Source organism: Neofelis nebulosa, chromosome 2 (genome assembly GCF_028018385.1).
Source record: "Neofelis nebulosa isolate mNeoNeb1 chromosome 2, mNeoNeb1.pri, whole genome shotgun sequence".
NCBI lineage: Eukaryota > Metazoa > Chordata > Mammalia > Carnivora > Felidae > Neofelis > Neofelis nebulosa.
Window position 1 is genome coordinate 178,012,454 of NC_080783.1, and position 27,951 is coordinate 178,040,404.

At 54.2% G+C, this 27,951-nt stretch overlaps 1 protein-coding gene across 8 annotated transcripts in view; it reads right to left on the bottom strand.

Moving 5' to 3' along the window:
* Window positions 1–614: 614 nt before the first annotated feature.
* Window positions 615–27,951, bottom strand: part of MROH7 (maestro heat like repeat family member 7) — a 59,776-nt gene continuing 32,439 nt past the window's right edge. For 6 of the 8 annotated variants that reach the window (XM_058717297.1, XM_058717303.1, XM_058717296.1 and 3 more), the window contains 16 exons: window positions 27,621–27,725; window positions 27,275–27,410; window positions 25,164–25,276; window positions 24,650–24,826; window positions 24,052–24,206; window positions 21,741–21,879; window positions 17,908–18,098; window positions 14,661–14,798; window positions 13,430–13,544; window positions 9,881–10,021; window positions 8,525–8,704; window positions 7,774–7,929; window positions 7,055–7,177; window positions 3,620–3,722; window positions 1,472–1,534; window positions 615–940 (listed from right to left, as the gene is read on the bottom strand). In XM_058717297.1, the coding sequence (XP_058573280.1) occupies window positions 696–940; window positions 1,472–1,534; window positions 3,620–3,722; window positions 7,055–7,177; window positions 7,774–7,929; window positions 8,525–8,704; window positions 9,881–10,021; window positions 13,430–13,544; window positions 14,661–14,798; window positions 17,908–18,098; window positions 21,741–21,879; window positions 24,052–24,206; window positions 24,650–24,826; window positions 25,164–25,276; window positions 27,275–27,410; window positions 27,621–27,725 (2,280 nt within the window). In that variant the 3' untranslated portion in view covers window positions 615–695. The remainder of the gene's footprint in view (window positions 941–1,471; window positions 1,535–3,619; window positions 3,723–7,054; window positions 7,178–7,773; window positions 7,930–8,524; window positions 8,705–9,880; window positions 10,022–13,429; window positions 13,545–14,660; window positions 14,799–17,907; window positions 18,099–21,740; window positions 21,880–24,051; window positions 24,207–24,649; window positions 24,827–25,163; window positions 25,277–27,274; window positions 27,411–27,620; window positions 27,726–27,951) is intronic. The other 2 variants (XM_058717299.1, XM_058717300.1) reach the window with 2 other exon arrangements.

Below are 27,951 nucleotides of genomic sequence, written 5' to 3' on the forward strand. Positions count from 1 at the left end.
AACCTCAGCACTTTTAACCATTTGGGATGGATAGTTCTTCACTGTGGTGGGCCGTGCTGTGCACTGTAAGATGTTTAGCAGCGTCTCTGGGCTCTAATCGCTAGATGACAATAGCATCCCCTTCCGCAAGTTGTAACAAACAAAAATGTCTCCGGATATCGTCAGATATTCCCTGCATGTCAAAATCACCCCTTTTGAGAAGCACTGCATCAGACTATGCATTACTAAGGCCAGGGACTGGCCCTTGTTCTCCTCCAGCACCCAGAGCAGGCCTGGCCCCAGTTAGGTGCTCAGTAAATGCTACCCAAATGAAAGACAGCCAGCCGATCTCTGGGCAAGGACCGGAGGGTGGGACTCAGAGGTCAGAGTTCCAGAAGTGCATGACGTCATGGGGGAGGGGAGTCTGTCCTTTTCCTTCCCCTAAAGGCACCCCAATCATCATCTCCTGTTGTTCTTCTACCCTCTCTGTGGGGGAGGGGACATCGAGGCACAAGGTGGACTTTTTCCATGGCCTTGAGTCCGCAAGGAAGGCCACGCTCATCTCACAGATGTGCCACATGGAGCAATGGCTGCCCCAGGGCACGGGGCGTCTTCCATGAGGAAACATGCAGGGGGAGAGGTAAGCCACATGGCATTTATAGTGGGCATGGCTGTGGCCGTGGCCGCCTCTGGGGAGGGCTGGGGGCTCAGGCACATCACTGCTTCAAAGCCATCTTCCAGGAGCCCAGTGCCTGCACGATCCAGGAGCACCGCTGGTGAGAAGCGGGCAGGCTCTTGCAGCTAGGGCTCCAGCGGTGCGTGGTGGCTGGGTCGCACACCCACGAGTCCCCGTGTGGCAGCGGCCAGGAGTTCCAGCAGCAGCTGGCTAGGATGTGGTCCTGGGCCTGGGCCGCGTAGATGCACACTGATGCTTCTGGGTCGTGTCTCAGGTTTTCCAGAGCTGGGTCAGGGGGAGGAGAAAGGCTGCTTGTTAAGACCAGGTCCCCCACAAAGGTCTCACAGCGGATCCTCCCTTCTCACCCCCGTGTCTCGGCTTAGGATTTTGTTTAACATCCCTTCATTTCATCTTCCTCCCAGCCCTTCAAACTGTGCCTGCCTTTCGAAGCCTGAATTAAAATCTGCCTCCTTCAGGAAGCCTTCCTGGATTGCCCCAACCTCATCAGTTTCCCCAGTTACAAAATTAACCTGCCCCCATGAAGAGCCTGGACCACTTGCTCTGTACTAAATGGTTTGGGGCTTGTTTTCTAGCCAGGGTTCCTAGACTGTAAATTCCCCTAGGGTGGGGCTGTGTGTTCCGTGTCCTGGTGACCCCGTGGTACTTAACACTGCTCGCCAGGGATGAAGACTAGTACAGCTGGACTGAGCTGATGCCCCCTGGTTTGGGACCTAGTCCTGTTTTCTGCCACCCACTTCGAGCCCACTCATTCTCTCCCTGGCCCCTGAGATCTCAAAGACACAGGGCAGGACTTACCCGCTTTAACTTCATTCAGCCGGTCTTCTGTCATCATGCTCTCCATGCAGGGGACCAGGGACCCTTGAGTGTAAGCCCAGAGGTGAGTGCATCCAACTCCTGACTAGGGCCCCCGCCCTCAGACCAGACCTCCTGAAGCTCTCCCACCCTCCTTGAGTCCCACAAAGGAGGACATAAACAGAGGCCCTGGAATAGATTCCCCAAGAGGAGTCCTGGGAGAGACAGCAGGTCCGGAGGGCAGGAATGGCACCGGGACAGGGACAGGATCTGGGCTAGAGCTGACGCTGACAGTGTGGCCCTAGGTGGTCCCTTACCCAGGTTGGCCCTTAGTGTCCTCACCTGAGACTCAGGGAGGTTGCTGCCTCATCTGGCCCCTTCCCCGGGGTGCTTGAGCGGTAATAATGTAAAGGACACGGAGCGCCTTGCGCCCCTTTCAGGCAGGTGTGGGGTCCTGGAGGGAATGAGACCCCGCTCCTCGGCCACGTTGTTCAGCCCTCCCCGGCTCCCAGCCTACGTGCCTGGTCCCCAGAGTACCTGCACGTCCTCGAATGGGTCAGGCTGTACCTGTCACCTCTTGTTGGGCCCGCCCCACATTTCTCTGCCTGGCTCATTCCTATTTATCCCTGAATATTCAGCTTAACATGGTTACTTCTCCAGGAAATCCTTCCTGACCCTGCGCCCACGCTAGGTTACATGCCTCTCTGGGCTCCCAGAGTATCTGAGTTTCTCTCATCTGTACACACTGTGATGTATTTTGTGACTCATGAATATCGCCCACCAGACCAGGGGTCTCAAGCTTAGATCCACTCGGGGTGGGGAAGTGGGAAGGGTGGTCTCTGAGGATCTTAAATCACACGCACAATTGTATGTGTGTATGCATTTTTCTAGGGGCAAGTGTTCATAACCTTTTTCGGGGTTTCCCAAACCCGCAAGAAGTTAGGGACCCCTGTACCAGGCCAGAGGTCATCTGTGGCAGATGCAGCCTCTACCCTGCTTCGGTTCCCCAGCACAGATCCCTGGCACAGAGAACACCCCTGAGGCTGTTGAACACCAACACTTTTAGATGTGGTTAATTTGGAGCAAAAGTTAGGGAAGTCAGCATCTAGCAAATAACGTCACTCTGTGTGAGAAGCTGCCTCTGAGCAGGCCCCCACGTTCTGAGGGATGCCCCCAGTCCTGGGCTTGGCTCCTCTGTCCCTGCACAGAGCAGGTTCACAGCACACCCCCACCCCTGCCACCCACATCGCCTCCAGAAGGGTTCTCTATTTCTCTAGACTAAGCATGGATGGTACCTGATGCAGAGGGGAGCATCATACAACGTTTGCTAAATGAGCCAGTGAATGGGTGCATGGACGACTGGACGGATGAAAACCACAAGTGACTTGGGGAAAAGAACTTAAAAAAATGTTGCAAAGTGCGGGCTGGGAACATCATCCTGTCGGAGCTCCTATGCACCAGGGTCTCTTGGTCCTGGTGAAGGAGTGTGTGGATATTTGAGGGAGGGGAGGGGCGTGGCTGGGAGGAGACATTCCCACCTGCCATCGGAAGGGTCTGAAGGGGATTCTGAATGAGGGGAATCGAGTTGTTTCGGGGAAGTGTAGAGTGAGCTGATGTTGAGGGAGCACCGTGACTAGCCAGTCTTCACATTATTAAAAAATATTCTCATCTAATCTGTGAAACAGGAGTTAATCCCCATTTTACAGGTGAGGAAACTGAGGCTCCGTGGGAGTAGATGACTCAGTTGGGGTCACACAGAAAGGGGATCATGGAGCTGAGATTCTACTTCACACTTTCTACCGCACAGCTTCGCCTCTCTTGCCACAGTCAATGGTAGGCTCCTGCTGGGCCCGGACCCGTGCTGTACTAGGGAAGGGAGGGGGGAAACAGCAGTTCCGCTGTGCAGTTGCCAAGGTTGTGACCTGCACAAGGACTCCAGGCTGGATCCACCCTGTGGCCCACTCCCCAAGCAGGGATCTGGAGGAAGAAACACCTTTCTAATTCGCACCATGACCATCTGCTGGCCAAGTTTTGCACACAAGGAGAGGCATTTCCCAGGTGCCAGGAGGGCTGGCGGCTTCCTTCCAAGGGGAGGAAGCAAAATAGAGGGCAGGCAGCGCCCCAGGTGCAAGTCTAGCCCTGCCAGGTTACCTATGAACATGACTGAGGACTTCCGGAGGGAGGCCCGGGGATTCTTGGCATACTCCAGGCTCTGGCTGAGGAATGTGAAGGCGCTGTCTTGGTGGGTAGTCACCTGGGACGAAGAGAAAGCCCAAGAGTGCTGGGGCCTCAAAGGCACTAATTACCCATCCAGTCCTCCCAAAACTAGGGATGGTGACCCTATCAGGCAGCCAAGCCCTGGCAGCTTGCCTCCTAAATGTCTCTGCCACCATGCTGGCCTCTGCCTGAGACCCCCAGAGACCAGGCCTCATCTGTTCTTAACAGATTGCAATGATCGTTTCCATGGTCTTCCTGCCTTGGGTATATCCTCTTCCAGTCCACCCCCTGCTACAGCTCGAAGGAAAGTTCTAAAGATAAAAGTCCAGCCTAGTGAGAATGGACATGGCATGCAAGGGACATGATAGATAAAAAGACAGGTCTGATCAGCGTGAAGGATTCAAGTTACAGAGCAGTGAAGAATAAACTGGAGAGTTAGGAAGGTCTTAAAGCCGGACAGGAATAAGACTTACCTATGCATTAGAAAATAGGAAGCCAACATCTATTCTTGATAGAGCAATGACAAAGCAATGTTTTGGGCAAAATAGTCTGAGAGTGGTGTTCAGGATGAGTTCAATCAAGTAGAAACTAGGGGGCATGGGGGTCAGGCATCCTGCTAAGAGACTGCTGAGAAACATGAAGAAAAATCTAATATGATTACTCTCCTGTTGACAGTCTACTCTGGGCCTGGCATCAAAGCCTTCATGATCATGCTCCTCTGCCTCAGTTTCCACCACCGCCCCCCACCCCTTGCTATACACACTCTGCTTCAGTGCCAGTGGCCCTGCTACCCCCGGATCTGTGCCTGGTACTAGCAGTTGCTCCTGATTGGAATGCCCTTCCCTCTCTTCTTCATCTCATGCATCTTTCTCATCCCTTGAGGCTCATCTCAGGAGCCACCTCCTCCCTGAAGCCTTCCACAACCCTCAGACGGAGCTGCTCTCGCCACTCTTCATGCTTCTGCAACCTATGACAGCGTACTGTAATTATTTATATCTATGTCTCCCCCAGTGGGTCCAGAGTTCCCTCAAGAGAAGGGGCCAGCTCACTCAGCTCAGGGTCCTCAGCACCCTGGACAAAGGTTGGTGTGGCATAGATCCCAGAAAGCATTGGATGAATGGATGGATGAATGAATGAATGAATGAATGGGTTACTGGTCCTTTCTCAAAGCTAAGGCTAGAAGTTGACCTTCACACGAGCAACGCTGTTGATGCTGAAAGAACAAAAACAGAATCTAGAGGAGCCTGGGTGGCTCAGTCGGTTGAGCGTCTGACTCTTGATTTCAGCTCAGGTCACGATCCCAGGGTCGTGGGATCGAGCCCTGCTTTAGGCTCCGCACTGAGCGCAGAGCCTGCTAAAGATTCTCTCTGTCCCTCTCTCTCCACCCCCCCCCCCCCGCCATTAAATAAATAAATAAATAAATAAATAAAATCTATGAACAAAACAAAACAGAATCCAGAGGGGTCTAACACAGAGGTCACAAGCCACAAACCACAGTCATTGGCAGAACAGTGACCAGCAGTGTTTTAAACAAGCTAAATTGATGGCTAATTAATGTCTTATAAAAATCTGGGCTTCTAGCTTTTCTCGTGAAGCCGGAAAACCTGGCAAGAACGGCCTGCACAGTGAAGTGGAGCACCCACTCGTGCTTTCAAGAGGACCCGGGCCCTCCGGGTTGTCCCCAGCCCCCACCACTCCTGCGCATGCTCATTCTCTGGTCGCTGTAGGTATCTGAACCAGCACCCTGGCCAAACGCCTCCTCCAGACCTCTTTTTCCCTCTGGGAAATGATGGTAATAATATCAGGCACTGCATCGTGGAGGCTTTGAACATTACCGATAAGGGTGGTATCCAGCCCTTTTTGTAATCCTGGAGTCTGTTACTCTGCACGTTTTGCTAGATTGGTGTGGAGGGTGCTGGCCTGCCCCGCCCACATTGGTGTGAAGCATTTATTGCCCCAGCAACACCTCCGCGGAAGAGAACTGCTGGCCCAAGGTCACGTCCCTTCCCAGGGTGGCTGGCTTCCAGTAACAAACGGACACAGGGGTGTAGAGCCCTGGCCCCTGGCCCCAGTTTGGGAATCTCACTGCAGTGTTGGCTGAGATCTCCCCCAAAGCTACGCTGCAGCTTGACCTCTCCTCGTGCCCCCTGCCCTCCCTTCCGCAGGTGTTGAACCCAAGGGTGCACCCTAATAAACCTCCTGCATGCTAATCTCTGTCTCTGAGTCTGTGTCCTGGGGAGCCTGGCCTGTGACAACAGGGGAGGCAGATGGGACTAGATGGCAAAGCTTCCCAAATGTTATGCGGAGGGACAGGGCTGCATCCTGCAGGACGCGTTCTACCCTTCTACTGGGTGTTTGTGGCCAGCTCCTACTTCAGGATGCCCTCAGGTGTTAACTAGAAAGGGGGTTCTGTGGTTAAATAAGTTTGGGAAGGGGTGCCTGGGTGGCTCAGTCAGTAGAGCAGCCAACTCTTGATCTCAGAGTTGTGAGTTCAAGCTCCATGTGGGGCAGAGAACCTTAAACAAACAAACAAACAAACAAATAAATAAATAAATAAACTTGGGGAATCCACGGATTCAACAACCATGAAAAATCTCAGCACCAAACATCTCAGAGCCTTTAATGACCTGATGTCACGACAACCCTCCAAGAGGAAGATGACGAGGTAGTGTTTCCCAAACTTACTCATCTTAGAACCTCTTTTCTCCCCTCGGGGGCATTTCTCGTGGGAATGTGTCACAGAGAATACACCCTGGCAATTGCTGATGCAGAAAAGGGAGCCGCTGAAGCTCTCAAAGCAGGGGTATAATACAGACAGACTCGTGTTTGAACCAGACCGCTCTGGTGGCCCGAGTGGGGATGGGATCAGAAGACATGAGAGATTCAAGGCTGAAAGAGCCAGGCGATGGCTGGATCCAGAGCCCAGCTGGGAGACATCCGTGTCTTGAACTAAGGGCAAGGACAGTGGGGATGGGGAGGGAAAAACCAGATGCAGAGATATTTAGGATATTAAAGATTGATCAAATGTGGAAGGTGACGGATATGGAGTCGAGGATAATTCTAGGTGTCTACTTTGGGGATCTAGAGGGACGGAACAGAATTGAAATGGGAAGGAAGGCCATAAGCTCAGAGAGGCCTGCTGAGCTTGAAGTGTGTGTGGTTCACCAGGGAGGTGTCCGGTAAGCCACCAGAGAGGGACACTAGAAGCGAGAAGCCAGAAATACAGATGCACGTTCAGAAGCCGACAACTTGTGGGCGGTCGTGGAATTGCCAGGCAGGATGCTTGGGCGAACAGAAGGAAGAGAAAAGGGAAGAGTTGCCCCCCTCCAGCACACTCATCAGGAACCACTTAGTCTCGAAAGCACTCACAAGGTACTTGCAAATTTTGGCCACCGTCTGCTGCTGGTTGTCCCAGGACTTCCGGCTATAAGCTCTTTTTGGCAGTTCCCAGGCCATGAAGCAGGAACAGCGGAACAGGGTCTTCACACATTTCTGGGGACCAAGAGGAGGACAATGCCAGCGCTGGGGAGCTCCACGACAGCCAGAACATATTCCAGAGAAACAGTTTTGTGAAACTGACTTTTGGAAAATCAAATCCTGTTTGAAACGCACAAGTGCACGAGGCGCCTGGGTGGCTCCATCGGCTAAGCGTCTGACTTCGGCTCAGGTCATGACCTCGTGGTTTGTGGGTTCGAGCCCCGCATCTGTGCTGACAGCTCAGAGCCTGGAGCCAGCCAGAGCCCTCCCCAGCCAGGGCCCCCCACTAACCTAAAAGGTGCCTCGGATGCTGTGTCTCCCTCTCTCTCTGCCCCTCCCCCACTCATGCTCTCTCTCTCTCTCTCTCTCTCTCTCTCTCTCTCTGTCTCTCTCTCTCTAAAATAAATAAACTCAAAAAAAAAATTTTAATCAATAAAAAAATTTAAAAAAACCACTCTGAAATGCACAAGTGCAGTTGTTCCTTTTGAGGAGGACTTTCCACCACGGTGCCTTTGGGAAACAGGCTTGTCCACAACAGGTGGTTAGTGACTCTGGCCTCGTTTCCCTAACGGGAGGCTCGGCCGCAGGGCCCGGGGCCTACGCACACTCACCTGGCTCACCTTGGCGTTGCCGTCTTGCATGGTCAGCAGCAGGGGCACCAAGGTGCCCATCAGCTGCTCCTCTACGGCTGGGGTGCGAGGCGACCGCAGCTTCTGGACCACCTTGCCGTACAGGCTGATGCAGGAGGAGCGCACGTCCTCTCGTGACTGGGGCAGACCCGGAGGCTCAGGCGTGCTCCCTCCTCCCAGAGGCTACCTGGGCCTCTGAGCCCCACGCGGAGGCATCAGCCTTCCTTCCACTCACTCTGGTGGGGGGGGGGGGGAGCCCTCCAGGCACAAGAAGCATGGAGATGGACAGAGAAAAGCGGAGGCCACCTGGTGGGGCTGATCTGGGGCCAGCATCCCCCTCACTGGAGCCTAGGTCCAGAGTTCTGCCCTCTCTCCCCAGCCAGGGCCCCCCACTAACCTAAAAGGTGCCTTAGTGCCAAGTGGAAAAAAACGTCCCCCTCTGCTGGAACCAATTAAAAAATGCGCCCCCGCCAGGTGGGCCAATTGCAACGAGGCACATGTCTGGGGAGGCTTCATTACAAAAGAGCTCTCTCTGTGGGAACCAATTAGAGAAGGAACTTTCTCCATGCAAACCACTCACAAACAGCGTGCCAGTTGGAACGAGGGGCCCCTCCCCCTGGGCTGACTCCGGTCTGCCCTGCCCCCAGAAGGCCGTGGCAGCTACTGCATCCCCCAGAGTAGTAAAGAGCCCCCCCCAAACCCTCTCACCCTCCACCCCCGTGGGATCCCTTACATCACTGAAGTGTGGGAGCAGGACCTGAAGCATCTCCACATAGACCGAGCTGTCCATCAGCTTCCGGTCCTGCCCCCTGAAGATGGTCTTGAGGTTGTGGGCCGCCTCCACCACCAGCAGCCCGTCCATACTCTTCAGGCCCTTCACCATAGAGGGCAGGAGGGCCTGGACCTTGGCAGTCTGTGGGGCAGGACCATCTGGGATGGGGGCTCCTACCTGGGCTGACAGGTGAGAGCCCCAGCCTCTGATTCACTGAGATAGACTTGGTGGAGACGATACCCCTCCAGGTTTTTGGTTATGCCATCCCACCGGCCTGGAATGCCCTCACTCAAGCTCTTCCCGTCCCCAAAGTCCTCTGTGTCCCCACTCACTCCTTCCTGGAGACCTGAGGCCCTTTGTGGCCACCCCCTTGTTGGCACTAGGTAGATGACCTGTGTTGCTAGTTAGCTTGCAGTCTGCATCCTGTCCCCTCGGCCCTCTAGACCCTGAGCTGCAACAGCACCAGGCAGAGGAAAACAAAGCACTTTTTAAAATGCTAAGATGGGGGCGCCCGGGGTGGGGGGGGGGCTCAGTCGGTTGAGCATCCGAGTTCTGCTCAGGTCACGATCTCCTGGTTCGTGAGTTCCAGCCCTGTGTCGGGCTCTGCGCTGACAGCTAGGAGCCCGGAGTCTGCTTTGGATTCTGTGTCTCCCTCTCTTCTCTCTCTCTCTCTCTCTCTCTCTCTCTCTCTGCCCCTCCCGCACTTGTGCTCATGTGTGAACACACTCTTTCTCTCTCTCTCTTCCAAAAATGAACCAACATTTCTTTAAAAAATGCTAAGATGCACCAACAATCTGGGACTCAGTTTCCTAATTTGTAAAACGGGAATGATTACTGCCATCCCCAACCCATCCTATACACACTGCCTTCAGGGTCATTGTGAAAAATCTGGATTAGAAACGATTTCAGGGGTGCCTGAGTGGCTCAGTCGATTCAGAATCTGACTCTTGATTTCAGCTCAGGTCATGGTCTCTAAGTTCATGGGATCGAGCCCCACCATCGGGCTCCGTGCTAACAGCGAGGAGCCTGCTTGGGATTCTCTCTCTCCCTCTCTCCCTCTCTGCCCCCCACCTACTCACGTGCCCTCTCTCTCTCTCAAAAATAAATAAATAAACGAACATTTTTTAAAAAGGAAACTATTTCAGAAAGAATAAAATGTATGGGGAATCTTTAAAGGCTATCTACCCACTTTACAGATGGGGCAACTGAGGCAGGGGCAGAAATGGGTTCCAGCATCTGAGAGTCCGTGATGGCCAAGCTCCACCCTTCCTTGAGCTCGGACCTCGCTGGCCGAGCTCTCCTCTGTCCTCTGCTCACCTTCTCAGTCCTGCGGGCCAGGATGATCAGGCCTCGGATGGACAGCACCTTCATGATGGGGTCCTGGTGGTTCAGGCCTTCAGCCATCCTCCCCAGAGAGTACTCCTCAGGGATCCGCCGCACCTGTTCCATCTGGAGAAGCTGCAGGGGTGATAATAATTACTCCCTGGGCCGAGGGCCAGTGCAGCCATCCGTCTCGCCACGCATGGGGAGTGCACGCCGGATGACCAGGGGCTAAGTGTGGGGCATGAACGATTGCTATCTGGTCAGCGCTGTCCAAAGCAAGCCACGTGCGTAAATTTAAATTTTCTAGAAGCCGCATTAAAAAAGCAAAGGAGAAATCGATGAAGTTAATTTTAGTAATACATCTTATTTGACCCAATATATCCAAAGTCTTATCATTTCGGCATGTAATCAATAAAGAGATTATTGACATATTTTAGTCTCTAAGACTTTTTTGAATCAAGTCTGAGATGCGGTGTGAATTTCAAACTCACAACACATTTCGATTCAGACAGACACATTTCAGGGGCTGACTAGGCCCCAATGTGGCTGGTGGCTATCATATTGGACAGTGCTGGTCTAGTTAGTACCAGCCACTGGCTCCTGTCCCCACCCAGCCATCAGTGTTGGTGACGCCAGACTCTGTCCTCTCTGCCTGGCTTCCCTCTGCCCACTGTCCTCTCTGCCTGGCTTCCCTCTGCCCACTGTCCTCAGTGAGCCCCTCAGCTCAGGATTTTAACTGCCAGCCCTAGGCATATAACACTCAAGGCACCGTCTCTAGTCTATGGCACCGTCCAGAGCTCCTGACTTGGAAAACAGTTTGCCAGAGGCTGAATGTGTCACTCTCCAGCTCAGAGCCCCCGTGCCCCCCACTGACTTTCACCATCGGGCCCTACTTGCCCCTGGGGCCTCATTCACACCATGCCCATCCTCACACTCTGACCGCCAACCAGCTGTTAACTAAGCTGCCCGCTGTCTGTGGAAGGACCCAGGCTTTTTGTCCTTTCTGTGCTGGCAGGATGCCCTTCTGCAAGGGCACCCACTTCCACTCGAGCACCTTGCACGGCTCCGTCTAAAACTCGGCTCCCCCTCGAAGCCATGGTTGACAATGTGCCCAGGCCTCGTCTGGGTGGGCTGCCCCCTTCTCTGGGAGCCCTGAACAGGGAGACCCCAGTGCCCCTATCTACTTATGCGTCTGCCTCCTGCCACCCCTCTGCCCTCTGGGGCTTCCTTGGGAACACAAACTGAGTGCCTCTCCTTGGGTCCCTGTTACCTAACACAAGCTCTTGGGTAGAGTATGTGCTTAGAGCACACTTTCGGTGCATGAGTTCAGGTCCAACACAAAATTCGTTTCCTTTCCTCCTTAGAACTACCCTTCCCCTATGTTCCCATGGCAGGGGTTAGCACCACCGCCCTCCACTCTCCAACCCTAAACTGGGCATCACCCTCATCTCCTTCTTCTCTCCACCACCCTCCCACCCACGGCAGCCCCCTGCCTGGTCAGCCTCACGAACGCTTCTCCCATCCGTTCCCTGGCCTTACCTCCACTGTGACTATTGAGGCCCTGTGTCTGTATGATGAAAAGAGAGAGCTGGGGAGAGGGGCAGGGCCGTGGATCAGAGGGGGAGGAGGCAGGAAAGGCTCCACCCACCCCTCCACCCATCCACCCAACTGATGCTCAGACCTGCTCTGTACCAGGTTCCGGGCTACACGCTAGAGATGCAGGGAAGCGTATTGATGAGGATGATGGTGATGATGATAATAACAGCAGTAATACAGCTGACTCACAGACGGTGCTTCCCAGGTGCAAGCACTATTCTCAGAGCTTCATGTGAACTCATTTAATCCTCAGCAAAACCTTATGAGGTGGGCAATTTATTATCCCCATACTATAAGCGAGGAAGCCGAGGCACAGGGGGGTTCCGGGACTGGCCAGGGTCACACGGCTCCCCTGAGTTCACCTGCCGTTGGAAGAAGCAAGCACGCACATAGACAGTCACAGCAGAAGTGGCTGGGGAAGCCGGGGAGGGACACGTGAGCTACATCAAGGTGCCACAGTGAACATGGTGGGCCCGGCTCTGGCCGAGAGCAGCCCACGTCTTCTGGGGAGGAGGAGAAGGCCTGGACCAGGCTGAGGACCCTTGCCCCAGGGTGGAGAGCCACTGCTCAGTGCTCCAGGGGAATGTTAAGGAAAGGGTAAGCCTAGAGCCCCATCGACAGATGAATGGATAGACAAAGGGTGGTATATACACACAAGGGAATATTACTCAGCCTTAAAAAAGAATGAAATTCTGAGCCCCTTTAACAACATGGATGAACCTTGAAGACATAAGGTTGAGTGAAAAAAGCCAGACACAAAAGGACATTGTATGATTCCACTTATGTGAAACCTACAATGGCAAGTTCATAGACACAGAGCAGAGTGCTGGTTGCCAGGGGCTGGGGAGGCAGAACGGCAGCATAGTGTTTAATGAATACAGTTTCAGTCTGGGACAGAGGCTGCATTTAGGAAGGACGATGAGCAGTTCTGTGGACGGTGCTGACAGCTGCACAAGAATGTGACTGCACCTAATATCCCTGGGATCTACACCTAAACATGGCTAAAAGGGTAACTTTTATGTTATGTATATTTTACCGCAATTTTTTTTAAACTAAAGAGAGGGAAGGAGGGAGAGAGTGGGTTTGTGTCTGGGTTTGAATCCTGGATCTGCCACTTACGAGCTGTGTGGCCTCAGAAAACTTACTTAAATCTGTGCCTCAGTTTCCCCTTCTAAACTGGGGGATGAAATAGCATCTGCACCACAGGATTATCATGAGGATCAAATATATGTGTAAAACACTAAGAACGTGCCTGGAAGATAGTAAGTGCTCAATAAATGTTACCTATTAAAAAAAGAAAAGAAATAAAACCATCTATCCTCAAATAAGTAAGCAAATGTTAGCTATAATTGTTGGTGGGTGTCCTCTTCTGGATCTGACCCTAACCAACCTCCTGATTCACGTCCCCAGCACCCCATGGTACCCTCCACACATTCAACTCAGCTTAGATGTTACTTCCTCCAGGAAGTCCTCCCTGATGCTCCCACCACCACCACCACCTCCAGTCTCCTTTCTTCCGCCACAGCCTGGACTTCGGCCATCAGAGCACAGGTCACTCCATGGCACCCCATGTTATAATTACGGTGTCCTCCGGCTTCCCTACGGCATTGAAAATTCCTTGAGGGCTAGGCAGAGTCAATTTCATATTTGTACCTCCAATCTTGCAGGTCTGGTGCCCAGCACGTGGCACTGCCCAGCAAAGGCTGGGGTTGCCTGGGCATGAGGGGAGTCTGGGGGAGAGTAGAATGGGGTGAAGGGGTGGAAAGAGGAGGACCAAAGGGAAACCCTATGAGGCCTTTGTATTCTAGAGCAATCATGCTCATGAAACTCTCAGTTGTTAAGTACTGTTTGCACAGGAGAAATGACTGGTCACGTGAACTGAGGTCTGTGCTCCGGGAGGCCCAGGGGAGCCTCGCCCGGTGCCCGCTGCCCGCTGCCCCTCGGTACCTCCACGAAGAAGGCGGTGGCAGTGATCTTGTGCTTCTCGTCGCCTCTCTCCAGGAGCGGGATGAGCAGGTAGAGGATGCGGCAGAGCTCCTGGCAGGAGTAATGCACCATGGCCCTGGGGGTGAGGAGGGGCGAGCAGTCCTCTCAGGCTCTCCAGCCCCGGGGACCTGCTGGGCGGGGTCTGGCCTGGCACTCTAAACTCTGGGCAAGTCAGGGGCACCTGGGGGCCTGTGTTCCCAGGATTTCCCACCCCGACAGGCTCTCAGAGGCCACCTGGTTTAACTGCTTTGTTTTACAGATGGGGAAACCGAGGCTCAGAGTGAGAAAGCTCGCCCAAGAGCACAGAGCATACAGCCCTTTGCATGATGCCTAGAGCACAGGAGGTGCTCAATAAATGCAATTGTATCATGAGACCCCCGGGGACCGCACCATCCTGGACACTCAGGGCGCAGGGTTAAAGAACAGACTGTAGAGCCACGTCACCGAAATCGAGGTACGCCTTCCCAACCTTATGCGAGGCTGTGTATGGTTGCAAGGGAAGAGCCTGGTCTGGATCAGGAGGTCATCTCCCAGCGTTGCCACTTCCTAGCTGTGTGACCTTTGGTGCATAACTGTCCCTCTCTGCACCCTGGCATCCTGCTCTGCAAAATGTGCGTTGATAATCCCTGCCCACTGGTCAGCATAATGATAGCGAAAGCTAACCTGTGTTGAGCTCTTGCCATTACCAGGGGCTGTTCAAGTACTCTATTCAACCCTCATCCCAAACCCTGAAGATGGGTCCTATTCCTATTTCCACACTACTGATGGGCACATGACACACAGAGAGGGGAAGGAACTTGCCCTGAGACACACAGCGGGGAGGGGATGAGCTGGGACTCAGACGCAGGCAGACCGACGCCAAGGCCCCACACTGAAATACTAGACCACCCCACCATTTCTGTATTAGCGTGGGCACCGAAGTCCCAAGACCGCGAGAAAAGGTGCTTTGTAAGTATACTAAGTGCTCCACAACTGCCGGGCACTGTCATAGCCACAGCCTCCATGGACCGTGTGCCATTATTCATGTGTGTGGCATCCACCCACCAAGAGAGGCGATACCCCGCCGTGCAGAAAACAGGTGATGGACCGAGGGAAGGGTCTGGCCCAGAGACAGACGCGAAGCCACGTGTGTGTGAAGATGCTGGGGTCTCTGCCTCCCTGCACCCCCTGCCCCAGGGAGCCCCAGCCTCACCTTGCCAGCAGGGACACTCCGCGGTGGTGGTTCTCGGCCTGCCCCATGAGCTCCCAGCCGCCCTGGTCCTCCAGAAAGGTGGCCTCGTATGAGCAGCCCATCCTCAGCAGCAGGGTTTTCACCACTTTGACCACCCAGCTGCCAAGACAAGGGGGCTGAGATCTCCCACCACCTGCCCCCACAGGCCGGGACTCCCTCCCAGCAGCTCCCATCTGGCCAGACCCGCATCTCTCGGCCATGCTGATTGTTAGATAGCGATAATTGGTGTTTCCAGACAAAGAGGCTTTTTAAAAATGATTGTTAGCTTTGAGAAAGAGAGTAAACAGAAGCAGAATTCCCTTCCTTTCAGAAATGCTGCTTTATCTTCCCGTTTCTCCTGAGCCTCTTCCCTAGAGGGAGAGGTGGGGGCCAGGCCTCCCCAGCCCAGCCCCAGGGTCCTGCCTCACTCGTCCCCGCTCCTTCACGCCCATGACCGGGCAGCGCCCTGCAGGACAGTCCTCTCTGCTCACTTGTACAGTCACCTGCGCTGGCCCCGAGTCCTTCACCCCCTCAGGGCACGTAAGGAGTGATTCGCCAACCTGGAGGCACTGAAGGACCCCTCCCCCCGACCCGGACGCAGCGGCGCGTCAGGCCTGGTCCGGCCTCTCCACGCTTCCACGGTTTCCTCCATCAGCCTCCAAATTTTAACAAAAATGCCGCTACCCTTCCTCCTTCCTCCCCACCCCCCTCCCAAAGATACAGCGCTAGGAGCCCCCAAGTGAGGTCTGTGCTGCTTTGCAAAAAAGGGGAGGCGACCCTAAGAGAAAGTCTGGGAACGGTGGCGCGGCTCCTTTGTCTCCCCCAAACACCCACTCCGGGAGCGTCACCTCCCTGGAAGGTTCTCAGCTTTTCCCAGCAAAGCAGAGCATGTGTTGCCCTGACCCTGCAGCGGGGTGGGGGTGGGGGGTGGCCAACGACCCAAGGCGGAGCTGCGTCCAAGTGCGGGACTGCCGCAGAGCGCAGAAGTGGACTTCATTACGCGGGGCGGGGGGACGCTCCCCGGACGCCTGGCTCAGGGAGGCCACGCTCTTCATCACTAGACAGTCGAGAACTTCTCCGCCACGTGCTCCCCTTCCCTCCCCCACCCAGCGCCTCCTCTGCTTTCCTCTGCTTCTGTTTGCCCCGGAGCCTGCCGGCTTTCTGAGTCAGGGGTACCGGCCTCACGAGTGCCGGCGGAGTCAGCATGGGTGCCCCGGCCTTGGCACGCGGTGTCGCGCTGGGATGCAGTCCTGTTTGTCCTTCCACCACACCTGTGGGGCAGGAAGACTGCCCCCATTTCGTAGGCAAGAACACCAGGCCGCCAAGAGGCTAAAGCAGTTTACCCAGTGGACACAGCCTAAATGATGGAACCAGCACTCAAATCCAAGGTGCTCTAACTTCAAGCCCCACCACACAAGGGCTCACCCTCCGCCCCTCAACGTGTACCCCTCTGAGCATTACACAACAGAAGCCAAAAAAGAAAAGACTGACAGGGGCACTTGGGTGGCTCAATAGGTTAAGCGTCCAACTCTTGATTTCCACTCAGGTCATGACCTCAGGGTTCATGAGCTCCAGCCCCACGTGACAATGTGGAGCCTGCTTGGGATTCTCTCTCTCCCTCTCCCCCCCCCCCCCCCGCCACCTTCCTCTCTCTCTCTCTCTCTCTCTCTCTGCCCCTTGCTCACTTGCATCCTCTCTCTCTCTCAAAAAAAAAAAACCAAAACTTTTTTTTAATGAACATTAAAAACAAAAAGACTGATAAACTCAACTACACACAAACGTAAACCTTCTGGATGGCAAACGACCATGAAATGTTGCAGGTTAAGTGACAAACTGGAACACGAGTGACAAAGACTTAACGTCCTTAGCACAGAAAACGCTCTCACCGGAAAAATCCCCAGCAGTCCGGTGTAAAACGGGGCAAACACTGCTCACAGAACAGGAAACACAAACGGCATTTCACCTGCCACCTCATTCAAAATAACAGGGGCGCGAATGAAAATCACAGCGTTTTTTCCAACTTTCAGATCCGCAGAGATAAACGTGTCTGTTCCTGGTGCCGGCAAAGGCGTGGGACGGTCATTCTCACACACGGCTGCACTCCGTGCCCTCGGGGGAGGGCGCTTCGGCAAACTGGGTGCCGCAGGGGGTGCTGCCGTGTTCCCCTTCATCACTCACTGCTCACCAGCACTTTCCACTGCGCATCCCTGTTCCAGCTCGAGATTTCGATGCAGGGACCCTTGGACACGCCCTTTCTATTTTCAAGAATTCGTCCCACATGTACAGTCACGCCTAGAGACATACACACGAGCTCACTGCAGCACTGTCTGTAAGTGCCAAGGGCTGCAAAGTACCTAAATCGAGAGGATCCTGGTTAAATAGACTATGGCACCTTGAAACTGCACTTACGGGGATATTATGCAGCTGTTAAAAATAATGAGGCAGCTCTACATGTATGATCTCCAAGATATAGTAGCTGCTCAAAGCAAAAATGTCTAACTGTAAAGTCCGCTACCGTTGGTATAAAAACAGAAATCTAAGTGTGTGCTTATCTCTGCATAAACCAGCTGGGGAAGGGTATGAAAGAACCCGGTTTTTCTGGGGAGGGTCACTGGGTAAGGAGAGGAAAGGAGACTCACCTCCAACGTCTTTTGAGACTTTTACCCATGTGCGTGTATTACCTACACCGGTTAATAATTAAAAATAAAACGGTTGGGGGGGGATGGTTCCTGGGGGCCTCAGTCGGTTAAGCGTCTGACTTCGGCTCAGGTCATGGTTTCACGGTTCATGAGTTCAAGGCCGGCATCGGGCTCTCTGTCATCAGCCCAGAGCCTGCTTGGGATCCTCTGTCCCCCCACTCGCTCTGCCCCTCCCCCACTTGCACGTGGGCTTGCTCTATCAAAAATAAACATTTGAAAAGGTACTATATTAAAAAATAGAAAATAGAATGGTGGGCCGCAGATACAACTCTAATACAAATAATATCTCTAGAGAGCCCGGGGGAGAAATGAAATTGTGAGCTGATTGCTTGCCGTTGTCCAGTGTCAGCCAGAGCCTGGCCCACACATCACAGCAGATGCTCCGAAACAGTTGTTGAAGAAATGTACTGGCTCTCGTAAAAGTGTGCTTCTGTTTTCTCCTTTAGTCCCAAAGCTAATTTCTATTGATCGATCACCCTGACGACGCTCGAAAGGGCCCTCGCTGGGTGGCTCCCCCGCAGTGGACATACCGCACAGGTACGAAGACGGAGGGCTGGGCGTCCTTCTTGGCGTCCTTGCGCAAAGCCACGCGGCCAGACAGGTTGAGGCCGATGTGGTAATGGACCTGAATGAGCAGGGCCAGGAGCAGCTGGGGGTAGATGCGCCTCACGCAGCCCACGCAGCTGCTGACCGACAGGAGCTCGCACAGCCCGCTGGCTGCCTGGGGGCGGAGGGGAGGCTGGCTGCAGGCTCCGGTAGGGGCCCGGGTCACTTCGCTAGCAAGCTGGACCTGGACCTTTGCTCTTCTTGGGCTCGGATTGGGAGAGACCAGCCTGGTGGCTCAGTCAGTTAAGCCTCCGACTCTGGGTTTCGGCTCAGGTCATGATCTCACAGTTCATGAGTTCTAGCCCCGCATGGGGCTCTGTGCTGACAGTGTGGAGCCTGCTTGGGATTGTCTCTCTCCCTCTCTCTCTCTGTCCCTCCCCTGCTTGCTCTGTCTCTCTCTCAAATTAAGTATATTAAAAAAAATTTGTTTTTTAATTGGGAGAGCCCAGCTCTCTACGCTCCCTATTGCACCCCAACTCCTGGCTCTCTGGGTGAGCCCTACACGAGAACAATAGCCTGCCTCCTTGATGTTGACACAACCCTGGAACAATCATGGTAGAGGGATCCTCTCCCACCTTTTGTCAGGTAGAGTCTTTTTAAAATTGTTTTTAATGTTTATCTTTGAGAGAGAGAGAGAGAGAGAGAGAGAGACATAACCCGAGAAGTAGGCTCCAGACTCTGAGCTGTCAGCTCAGAGCCGGACTCGGGGCTCAAACTCATGAACTGTGAGATCATGACCTGAGCAGAAGTTAAGATGCTTAACCGCCTGAGCCCCGCCCAGGTGCCCCTGTCAGGCGGGGTCTTGATCCCGTTGTGAAGGTGGGGAGACAAACTCAGAAGGGAGAAGACACTTACCCATGGTCACCCAGCCCTTGGGAGCAGGGCTGGGACTCAAGTCCCAGGTGTCTGGGACTCAGACACCAGGTACAGGATGCCCTGCCTCTTCCTCATTCATAACACAGGCACAGAGATCGTGAGGGGGCACCCATTGCCCCTTCAGTTTGGCCCATTAAACCAGGCCACCCTCACTGGATCCCCTGGTGCCCAGCAACCAAGAGAAATAAACCCCAGCCTTGAGTGGGAGCCAGGGAGGCCCAGACCTGGACTGTCACTCCACGCCTACTGATCACGCCCCTGCCCCTTCCATCCATGACTCCCCACACCAGCCCTCCAAAGTCCCGGAAGCTTGGTTTTGTTGGTATTTGACCCACGATGCTCCCTGGGACCTGACGGGTGCTCACCTTCCAACCTCTCCACCTGCTATCCAGTCTGTCCTGGCCTGGGCCCACCTCCCACTCGGCCCACTAAGGCCTAACTGGCAGGAGGAGAGTGCAGGGGCAGGGGGAGGTCACAAGATTGGATGGCTCATTGGGGCGCCTGGGTGGCGCAGTCGGTTAAGCGTCCGACTTCAGCCAGGTCACGATCTCGCGGTCCGTGAGTTCGAGCCCCGCGTCAGGCTCTGGGCTGATGGCTCGGAGCCTGGAGCCTGTTTCCGCTTCTGTGCCTCCCTCTCTCTCTGCCCCTCCCCCGTTCATGCTCTGTCTCTCTCTGTCCCAAAAATAAATAAAAAACGTTGAAAAAACAAAATTTAAAAAAAAAAAGATTGGATGGCTCATTCTGGTCCCACCACTCCCTAGCCCTCTTTGGGCCTCAGATTCATTCATCCTCTGTAAACTGGGGTCTCTGGTCCTCTTCTCGCCAGCCCCACAGGTGATGGAGGGTGAATGAGGGGAGGGGTGGGAAAGAAGCCTTCTTTACGAAGAAATGGCCAAGATCCATGCCCCCAGGCAGCCAGCCCAAGGGAAAAGCCTTGGATTGTGAAGTTGGCATGTTCCCAGGGAAACAAGTCACACATTGAGGGCTGGGTGGGGACCACGAATGGCAGTTATTTGTACTTTACAGCTCGGGAAGCCCTTCCACACACACTATTTCACTTGTCTGAACAGGTAAGATAGACAAGGCAGGAGCTATTACTGCCCATTTTACAGATCTAAATACCAAGGCTAGAGATGGTTATATAGTGAGGGAGGGGCAAGCTAAGCTAAGCCTCTGGGACTCAGAGCCTTTACATTTTTCAGTAGACCAAAGATAACGCTTGTATCCAAAGAACACGGTCAGCAGGATAAAGAGAAGTCTCTAATGATGTGCTACAGGGCTCTGCTCTTGGCTCAGTCTTGCTCAAATGGTTTGTCAACACCGTAAGATAAATGAGTCTGCACTGTATCCATGCTCAGACTACGCTTGAACAAAAAGCACAAATGAGTGACTCAAGAATACACTAACACACAACGACTGAAAGAGGAAACGATGAGTGACCAAATCAGGGAAGGAGCGGGTGCCCATGCCTTATTCATAGAACTCAGTGCTGGGGGAAAGGGGCAAAGGGACATGGTGGCAAAACGCAGGATTCAGAGCTAGGAGATCAGGGTCCGAGCCCTGGCCCCACCACTCACTAGCTCTGTGACCTTGGCTAAGACCTGGGATGTCACCGAGCAACACTGTCCTCCTCTGTTAAGGGGTAACATCACCCACCCCCTCCACCCACCATGTCTTTGCTTCTCTCCACCAGCATGCCTTGTTCTCTGCTGAATCCCCAGAATTTATGTGTGCCCGGCACACAGTAGGTGCTCAATTACTGTTGTTGACTAAATGAATCAGTTCAACAATTTTTTTTTTACTGTCTACTATGTACTGGTATAGGCTAGACATTAGGGATATCCTGGTGGGCAAAACAGGTTCAGGCACTGAATTCGTGCATCCCACAGATTACTCAAAGGACTCCACACACTATTGTCAAATCACAACTGGGGTAAGTTCTCCCAAGATAAAGTATGTGAAGCAAAGTATAATATGCACAGATTTGATCATGTCAGGGAGATAAAGGCGGGCTTCCCCGAGGAGGTGATGCTTGACTTGAGAGCTGGGGGATGAGTAGGATTTAGGTTAGTGGAGAGAAGTTCAGGAGAGAGACAGCATGTGCAAAGGCCCTGTGACGGAGATTGCGTAGTGTGTATGAACTTCTGACGAAGAACAACAAGGCTGGGCTTAGTAAGAGAGACCGCAGAGTGTGGTGAGGCTGGCAAAGGGTGCACGGCCTTAAGCACAGGTAGGAACACCGTGCTATTCTCAAGGGCAATGGGAAGGCATTGAGGGTATTGAGAAGAGCAGAGGTGCATTTTCAAAGATTTTTTGGCTGCGGTACAGATTGTAGGAGGAGCTGGAGTGGAAGCAGGGAAATGAGCAGGGGTATTATCTAGCTGCCTAGGACCAAGGTGCCAATGACAGAAGCGGAGAGAAATCTATCCTCCCACCCAGTCACCTTCCTGCAGTCGTATTGCCTCCTGTGTTCTCAGGGCTGACCTCTGAGTCTGGCAGCCACCTTCTCAGCCACCATAGGGAGCAGACTTTATCGTTTCCATTTACAGATGCAGAGACTGAGCCTCAGGGAGGTGAAGTGACTTCCTTAGGTCACAAAATACTAACTCAGCAAAGCCAGATCTCAGACTCAGGTCTGTGTGTCCCAGGTCATTCGGTCTCCTCCTCCCAGGCTGCTGCTGTCCCTGTAAGCAGCAGTACTGGGCCATCCAGTGGGTCACAAACAAGAGCCCAGAGATGGACAAGTGTGCCCAAGGCGCACAACTAGCTCTTGGCAGAGCAGGGCACTAGAAGCTGGGTGTGCTGAGCTCAGCTCAGCAGGCGGGGAGGAGGCAGGAGCCTAGGACCAGGCAGTCATGGGGTAGGCGATGTGGGTCCTCACCGCTAAGGGCACGATCGAGGCCCGGCACTTCTTGGTGAAGGGCTTCTCCTTCAGGCTCATCAGGAGCAGATCCAGGAGGTCTCGGATATCACAGCTGGGCTTGCACAGTATCAGCTGCCTCCACATCTCTGCGCCGTTGCTGGGAGGTCAGGGGTTGGGAGATGGTTAGTGGGGACCAGGGCACTAGCCCCACCCAGCCTCCCAGCAGTTTTGGGAAGAAGACAAGATGCCCTCGAAATGGCACCCATGGGTGAGTCATCAAGGAATGGTCCAGAAAACACTCTCTAAGAGGCAGGGGGCTAACAATTATTGAAAACCCTATTTCCCGTATCATATCAGGTGCTTTATACACGACTTATTCAGCAAATATGGAGCCCCTGCTATACGCCAGGCACTAAGCAAACCTCTGGGCATATAGCCGTGAACGAGATATTCAAGACATTCAAGGTCACTGAATTCTCAAATGACCCTCGAGGTGGGTTGTTATTCTCATCTTACAGATGGGAGTTGAGGCTCAGAGAGGTGAAATCACCAGTCCGAGACTACACAGCTAATGAGCTACAGAGTCAGGAAGGGACCAGCCTTCAAAACCTGTGATCATTCCTCTATGCCAGGGGGCCCCTTAGGACCTGGACCTTGCATTGGTCACACAATCTCAAGGAGTGCCTGCTCCTGTCCCCTAGAAGTCAGTACTCCAGGCAGGGGAGAGCATCTGGGCCAGCCTGTGAGCACTCCTGTCACGGGGAGCTGAAAGCACTGACCGGCCAGTGCACTAACGGGTTAACAGAACCCTTTCCCCCTTCTGCATGAGCATGTGAACCTTCCATTAACTTTCCAGCTCTGTTCCCCTGGAAACATGATAAAGATAGTATGTCAACTATGTTGCTAGGCAACATCGCTTATAGTAAAAATGACCCAATTGGTAAATTGCATCTGGGCTGGGAGGAACTATAAATTAACTCTAAGAACCGATGAGGACGCTGTAGCATTGAGCTTCCCGGGGTGCGGTGGCTCTTGGGACGGGGCTTGCCCCCTGTGGGGACCCCAGAAGCCAAGTCTATAGAGCTTTTGTGAGAGACAGTGGTTCCCAGGAGGCCTGAGCCATCTAAGCCAGGGCAGCTCCTATACCTTTCACCTGGGAGGCCCAAGAGACCAGCTCTTAAGCCCCGAGTGGGGAATGTGAGGCCTCCAGGGCACAAGATGTAAGGAGACCCTCTCTCTGGGGCTCATGCAAGTGGAGGCGTGGCCCCTGAGAGCCAGGCCGCCTTAAATTTTGTCCCAGTGCTGTCTGGCCTGCTGCATGGGCTGCTGCAAGGACTCCTGGGAAGAGGAGTCCCTGTCATTGCTCTGTCCTATATCCTGAGTGACTCCGATGTCAGGTGTGCCACCCCCCCCTCCCCGCCTCCACCAGGCTTAAGAGTCTGAAGGTTTAGTGATTCCAAGAAGAAACCCTCTGGAGTGGGGGTGGGGTGGCCAAAAAGGGTTAAATTCTTCCAGGTGGGAGGAGGGGGATGTATCACCCTGGCCCTCACCTTCCTAACTGATCTCCCTGGCCTCTGTGAATGGTACCAGCTGTCCCTACTAGACACACCTTGTCACACAGCCCTGCACAATTCTGCCCTCATGCTCAAACAACCATCTTAAGGCGTGGGTCCCCCAACTTGCTGCCTTGTTCTGTTCATTCAGAAACGTGTGGGCATGTTTCCTGGACTGGGAGGCTGGAGCAGTCAGTCTGGCCTCTCTGGCCACGGTCCCCTCTGCCCATCAGGTCCCTTGCAGCGTCCAGCCCTGGGCAGGCACTTAGCTCAGCTGGCTGCATTACTTGTCACAACCAGCCATCTGGGGTGGGAATTCTGCAGGGAGTAGTTCTCCTTCTGCCTCTAGGGGAAAACTGAAGCCCAGCACAGGCAAGTAAACCACCCAAGAGCACACAGCAGGTGGAGGCAGGGGCAGGACCAACACTCAAGCCTCCTTTCTACGGCACCCCTAGAGCGGCTTGGAGTTGGTCAAATGTGAGTTTAGGTCCTCATCCTGTTGCTTGCTCACTGGGTGCCGAGGACAAGAGACTTCCCCTTAGTTTGCCCATCTGTAGAATGGGGTTGTTGTACCAAGGAGAGAAGGTATTAGCGCCCTGCATGGACGTATCCAGTGCTTTGGAAATGCTGAATGGCTGTCAGAGGCACCACAGATCTTACGGAAAAGCGACCAGCTGGGATGGCAAGGGCCTTCTCTGGGTGGAAGGACAGGTTCCTAGCCCAGGATGGGGGCTGCTCCAACCTGGGAGTGGTGGCGGGAACCCCTCAGTCGGTACCTGTCCAGCGGGAGGGGACACGTGAGCAGGGCCACGACCACCTCGGTCATGAAGGAGCTGGCCAGGAGGGAGACGGGCAGCAGGGCCACCTGGCGGGCCCGTGGCTCCTGGATGTGGTTCAGCTGCATGTAGATGGCCTGCATGATTTCTGGGATCTGGGGCACAGCCGGGGGTGGCCATGAGCAGGCGGGTGGCCGGTTGGAGAAGGCCGGAGGCAGGCGTGGGGAGATCATGGAGATGAGAGGAGGAAGGAAGTGGGGGTGACAGGATAGAGTGACAGGGGAGAGGAGAGAGAGAGAGGAGGGCCCCAGGAGAGAGAGGGGAGAGAGGGGGGAGCGGCACGCCTGCTCCTTCCCTGGGAGACAGCCAGGGGTCCTCACTGCCCTCCCCACCCCCACCGGATCAAGTGAGTTCTTTCTCACCTGCAAGTCGAGGCACCTAGAACTCACCACCACCACCACCACCACCACCCATGCCCCGCCCCGGTGCCTTGGGGTTCCAGCACCCCCCATCCTGCCACTGCCAGATGGCCGGTCCCAAGGGATGAGCAGGCCCTGCAGGGTCTCCCTGCCCAGTCCCTGCCTGCAGGGGGCCTTACCACCTCCACCACCCTGTGGTGGTACCACTCCAGCACCGAGCTGATGGTGACCTCCGAGGCCAGCTGCATCATCTCCCCCAAGTCGTTCCCCCGGGCTTCTGAGCTGCCTTTCAAGCCTTCCAGGGCTGCTAACAGCAGGTCCTTCACCTGCTGGGGTCCCAGGAAGTCTCCAAATTCCTGAAACAGGCACAGAGGCACTGACACCCATGGACAGACCCCTAGCGACGCACGCAGAAGTCAGCAGGCAGGCCACGCATACTCCGTTCATCTGTGGGTGTCCAACCCTTTGGGGAGGAACTACAAAAGAAGGGGCGACATGGCCCCTGCTCCCAGAAGAGGGGATATGCTTCTGGGCACAGACCAGGGGAGGTCAGGGCACTCAGGGTGGGCCCATGTGGTTGGGAAAGGCTTCCTTAAAGGGGACTTGAGCTTGGAAAGAGGGAAGGCGGGGAGAAGGCACTGGGGCGGGCTGTTCCCAGGAAAGCCCCGGGGCTGATGGGTAGCAGGCGGTCACCGCGATCACACGCAGAATATTCTGGCATGGGCAGACAGGGTTGTAGGGCCCCAGGAATCGCTTGTTGCTCTCATACAGCTCCTTCTTATTGGTCTCTTCCTTATCTCTGGCTCCTGCAAGAAGAAAGCCTGCTCCGTAAGGCCCGACCACCCCCCCCCTTTTTTTTTTTAACTTTTTATTAAACATAGATGTAGGAAGTACACAAATCGTAGGTAACCAGCTTGGCCCATTGTTACGTAGTGAATATGTTCATGTAAGCCGGCACCCAGGTCAAGAAACAGAATGTGGTCAGCGCCTAGAAGCGCCTCTTGGCTCCCTTTCAGTCCCCTGTCCCCTCCCCGACCCGGGGTGACCACTGTCCTGGCTCCTAAACCCACAGGTTAGATGTCTTGGTGCCACGTCACTTTCCACGGTGTGAAGACACCAGCATTTATTTCTTTCTCCTACTTCCGACGGACATTTGGGTGGTCTCCAGCTGTAGTGCTGCTCGAACATTCTGGTATGCCTAGTCTGTCCGTGCCTTTTGGGGAATGTCAGGCACACATTTGTTAGGTACGTAGCTAGGGGTGTACCTGCTGGGCCCTAGGGTGGATCTAGGCTCAGCTTCAGGGGATGCTGACAAATGGTGTTCCGGTGGGGACCAGACATGCGTCCACGGGCGGGGCACGAGGGCCCCCGTGGCTGCACATCCCACGAAGCGAGCTGTGCGTTTCCCGTTTGCTGTCCTGGTGCATGTGTAATGACACCTCTACACTACCCTGGCCTTCCCACACTCCCTTTTCTGCCTTTTTTCCCTTTAGCGCCCATCATCATCTGACTTTATGTATTACTTGTTTATTTGGTTGTCTCCTGACGACAAGAAGCTAAGTTCAATAGGGAGGATTATTTAACTTCATTGCTGTATTGTTGGTGTCTAGAATAGACCTGGCATGTTTTTTGTTGAAGGAAACATATTTCAGGCTCGTTTCCTAAGGCCTTATTGTGGCCCAGCCTGGGTCCTACCTGGATCCCCTCCAGGGTACGCAAGACATAAACAGAAGAAAGGGCCGTCGAGGCAGAAGGACTATATGGACCAGATGTGTGGGTTGTCTGTAAAGGGAGGAAGCTTGACACCTGGAATCAGACAGACCCAGGTTCAAAGCCAAGCTTTGCTGCTGGCTACACTCAGTGGGCGTGGACAAACCACGTCACCCTTGAGAATCTAACAGTGCGGGTCTGGGGGTCACCAGAGGAAATACAAGATACCCAGTTAAATGTGATTTCAGATTGCCCGGGCACTCTGCCTCCAGAGCCAGGAAAGTTGAAACATGCCGAAGTCCCTTGGGCAAGGTCGGGACTGTGGAGAAAGGGAGGAGGCAGGTAACAGCGGAGACTCTGTGCCCCTAGGTTCAGTGCCAGATGGGTGCCTGTGTCAGCTCATTTCACGTCACCGGCTCCCTAAAGCTGGATCCGGCATTGTTCTCCCACCTGCAGGTCTTAGCTACTCCAGACGCTAACGTGGGACCTGTTCTTTGTTCATTCGTTCAATAGAAGATTCGCCGAGCACCCACCCCGTGCCCAGGCCCAGGGCCGGGCCTTCGGAATGCAGTGGTGAATTAAGACACAGCCTTGCCCTGCTCTCAGCACATGAGAGCTACCGTGCCCGAGTGGGCATATGGTGCCATCGTAGGGCTGTGCAAATGGGAGTCACAAATTACACTTGGGCGCCTGGGTGGCTCAGTCGCTTGAATGCCTGACTCTTGATTTCAGCTCAGGTCGTGATTCCAGAGCTGCGGGATGGAGCCCCGCATCGGGTTCTGGGCTGAGAGTGAGACCTGCTTAAGATTCTCTTTCTCTCCCTCTGCCCCTCCCCCACTCATTCATTTTCTCTCTCTCAAAAAATTTTTTCGTAAATAAAAATAATTGTTAAAAATGACACTGGAAGGCGAGGAGGGGCTCGGATAGAAGGATTGCTTAAATCAAAATAGGTTTGTTTGTAGCCCTTCTCCTCTGGTTCTGTGGGGACTGAGACTTCATACCAGCTTCTGCAGACCCCACTGGAGGCTCCAGCAGATTCCCAGGCTGAGCACCTGCCCAGAAGCCTCGCCTCAGAGGCATGCCGAAGGGCTTACGTTTTTGGAGCTCCAGGATGGTGTAGAGGATGATGATGCCGTCCAGAGCCTTCCGGCCAATCTCCTCATCAGGATCTCCAATGCGAAGGATGAGCCTCCCCAGCAGAAGCCCCAGCGCCGGAAACCCCGAGGACATCTGTTTGTGTCGTAACTTTAGGGACTGGGTCTTAAAGGTTCAATAATACTATACAGTAAATAGTGACCAGAGCTGGATGGTCTGGCCCTGATAGCAGAGTCCTCTGAGGATGACAAGGGTCACCTGGCCATCTCTGGACAGATGCATGGGCTCCCTTGGAGCCAGGAAGATTCTCCCTATGAGTGTCCTCCCCTCCCAGGGGCCACTCACAAAGAAAGGCAGGGTCAAAAGCACGTGGTTCAACACAGAGACGTTGCTGTTCACAGCCCGTGCTCGCTCGTGGGTCTTCCCGGAGTTCATCCAGGGCCCCAGGGGCTGTGAGGACAAGGACGAGACTCAGAGCTACAGGCTGGAGGCCAGCCTCTCCTGCCTGGGTGGGCAGGTCGACCTTCACCAATCAGCAGGAAGCTTCCAGGGAGGGCATAAAGGCAACTGTCCACAGCCCTCCTCCTCCTCCTCCTGGAGCATAGGGAGACACGGGGCCCAGGACTGGAAGACGAGAGGGAGGACGAAGGCCAGTGGGGAGAGAGATGAATGGTGG